This window comes from Saccopteryx bilineata, chromosome 6, assembly GCF_036850765.1.
Source record: "Saccopteryx bilineata isolate mSacBil1 chromosome 6, mSacBil1_pri_phased_curated, whole genome shotgun sequence".
Lineage (NCBI taxonomy): Eukaryota > Metazoa > Chordata > Mammalia > Chiroptera > Emballonuridae > Saccopteryx > Saccopteryx bilineata.
In genome coordinates this window covers 4,505,918-4,508,564 of record NC_089495.1, presented here as the reverse complement: position 1 = coordinate 4,508,564, position 2,647 = coordinate 4,505,918, and the positions used below count along the sequence as shown (strand labels likewise).

Below are 2,647 nucleotides of genomic sequence, written 5' to 3'. Positions count from 1 at the left end.
ACGTTCATTTTTATGGAGCAGGTTGACAGCTGTGGGCAGTGAGTGTGGGCAGCTAGGGGGGAAGGGGACTGAGCACAAAGGACCAAAAAGAGGAAAAAGAGGCTCTCTTATTGCCCGGGACAATAGTGTGGTGATTCCCAGGGACAGGGTGGACAGTGGGAAACAAGCTGTTGGGAGATAAATGGAGATAGAAAATAATAACAAATATGGGCTCCCAAGGAGACAAGAGTTCAAATACTATAGAAATGGTTACCTGAACCTATGTACTCAGGTTGATCAACGTCAACCCTTTCAATTTAATTTATAAAGAAAAGAAAAGAGAAAAAAATAGAAAGATCTATGTTCAATATTGCTGTTTTTGTTAATGTTGTTTAATGCTCAAATTGTTCATTATTGGGACGGAAAAGCTAGTTAATTTAATGTAGACCATCCAAGGACTGCAGTCTCCATACGGGTGAACCACACACATAAGAAAAATGGAAGAGAGAATAGAAAGGGAAACAGTGAGTTTAATGCTTGAAGTTTATTCAGGAGAGAGAAAGAAGAGAAGGGACAGGTACAGAAAATAAATGCACTCCTGGGTCTTCACAGGAATAGCACAACGCTCTGGTCTCGGTCCACAAAGCTCAGCGACAGCAAAGATTGTATAGATGGCCATTGATCGTACAGTTTCCAGAGTGACGCTCATTTCTTTTGCATGAACCTTTTCTGCACGTGCAGACGGTGACTCTCCGCAGGGCTGCGCAGGAAAGAAGAGGGTTAGGCACGGAGGAAACGGGCACAGAGAGTGGGGGCACACCCTATATCAGGGACATCCACTGAAAAGTGATCTATCTATTTACCATAGACAACACCTGCCAGCTTAGGGTGAAAGGTCACGTGTCTGTGTAAATCACAAGCACTGGCTGACTCTGCGTTGGTCACACAGACCCATGACCGTCTCTGACCCGTCAATCACGTCCGTGCTCATTCTCTGCCCCATCCTCATCCTCCACACCCCTCCTGGTACCTGCTTCTCTCCATCCTCAACCCACCCCGACTGTGACCTGGACTCCAACTCCTCTGACAGGCCCTCTGATGGGGTCAGACCCTTTCGCACGTGGGTGTCACCTAAAGATTCTCTAGCGACACGTTCTTCTTCTGTGAAGGAGATGGCCACGTCCTGGTCCTCGGCCTCAGGCTGGTCCTGGGTGGGTACCTGGTCAGCTGTCTCCTGCAGGGGCTCAGCCTGGGCCTGGAAGGCCAGGAGGAGCAGGGCAGCGAGGAGGGCGAGGGTCCTCATGGCTGAGAGTCCCCTGGAGGTAAGGGTCGGATGGGAGGGCAGAGTGAGTGGTGGGGAGGGCAGAGCCAGCCTGCACTTATAGTGGGGTGGGCGGGGCTCAGCGACCACATTGCAGTGAGTGCGGGGGGGGGGCATCTGACTGGCCTGGGGCCAGGGCAGCTGGGCCTCCCAGCCTCTTTGATGCTGCTGTCCCCACCCCTCTGTGGCAGCATGTGTCTCTGGGCTCAGTACCCACACTTGTTTCATGTTGATAGTGATGATGAGAACCTGGTGTGTGTTCTGTGTGTTCCATCTGCTTGGGTATTTACCTTCTAGTGTTCAAAGAGGACAAGGACTAGAGCTCTCCATCAGTGAGTACAGGGAACAACAGTAAACTACATTCTTCTGGGTCTTTGGGGACCCTGCTCATCTCTGGAGACTCCGACACTTAGACTCAATAGTTGACCAATGGAGTGAAGGGTCCAACCTGTAAGTGTAGTGTCATCACTACCCTGTGGGGGAAGTTTTAATATCTGAGGTTATAGCCTCCTGTGGTGGAGGGGACAGTGCCTCAGGCTCAGGTATGATGAGCACATGGGACACAATGAAAGGAGTTGGTCAGAGCAAAGCAGAAGGACACAAGTGTTAAGGACGTCAGTAGAATCTGTGCTCATCACAAAAACTACTCACCACTTACTTAGGTTCTTCTATGAAAATAGCAAAGACAATGAAGTTCCTGCAGACTCATTATGAGATTATTGATGTTATTCTAAAAGTTTGACCAAGCACGTAGATGTCCCAGATTTGACACTGGTCAGTGCACAAACAAGAAGTGCCCATCTGCTTCTCCACTCCTTCCTGTCTCATTTCTCTCTCTCTCTCTCTCTCTCTCTCTCTCTCTCTCTCTCTCTCTCTCTGTCTCAGTTTCTCTTCACCTCCTGCAGCCATGGCTCAATTGGAGTTAGTTGCCCCCGATGATGTAGGATGCCTCCACGTCTTCCTCCTCAGTCATGAAAAAAAAATCAGTTGCTGGGCAACAGAGCTACTACCCTAGATGGGGAGAGCATAGGACATTGATGGCGAACCTATGACATGCGTGTCTGCACTGACACACGTAGCTATTTTTGATGACAGGCAGCCTCATGCGGCCACATACCAGAGAAGTATGGGGCCGCATGTTGAGAAGGGCGTTTCATCTTTGGCTCCTGCATGGCCAGGTGCAGTAGTGAGGAAAAAACATTTGCTGTAGTGCAGACACTCTGTGCCGGAGGTCTGTAGGCCAAAACAACAGAACTCCAGCGCAGAGTGTCTGGTTCTGGGACTTCTGCTTAGGCCGTTTTTCTTGAAGTGACACACTACCTGAGTTATGCTCGGTTTTTGATGAAT

The 2,647-nt window shown here is 49.5% G+C and overlaps 1 protein-coding gene across 1 annotated transcript; it reads right to left on the bottom strand.

Annotated features, from left to right (window-relative positions):
• Positions 1 to 508: 508 nt before the first annotated feature.
• Positions 509 to 1,334, bottom strand: LOC136308406 (alpha-defensin 1-like). The gene is made up of 2 exons (XM_066235747.1): positions 1,035 to 1,334; positions 509 to 739 (listed from the first exon to the last, which is right to left on the bottom strand). Exons 1-2 carry the CDS (start codon positions 1,280 to 1,282, stop codon positions 685 to 687), a joined length of 303 nt encoding a protein of 100 aa, XP_066091844.1. The 5' UTR covers positions 1,283 to 1,334; the 3' UTR covers positions 509 to 684.
• Positions 1,335 to 2,647: the final 1,313 nt, after the last annotated feature.

Excerpts from the sequence above, each read along its gene's own strand:
- LOC136308406 (XM_066235747.1), bottom strand. The coding sequence starts at position 1,282 with ATGAGGACCCTCGCCCTCCTCGCTGCCCTGCTCCTCCTGGCCTTCCAG. Across the intron at positions 740-1,034 it reads GAGTCCAGGTCACAGTCGGG|CCCTGCGGAGAGTCACCGTC; the intron begins GTGGGTTGAGGA and ends TTTCCTGCGCAG.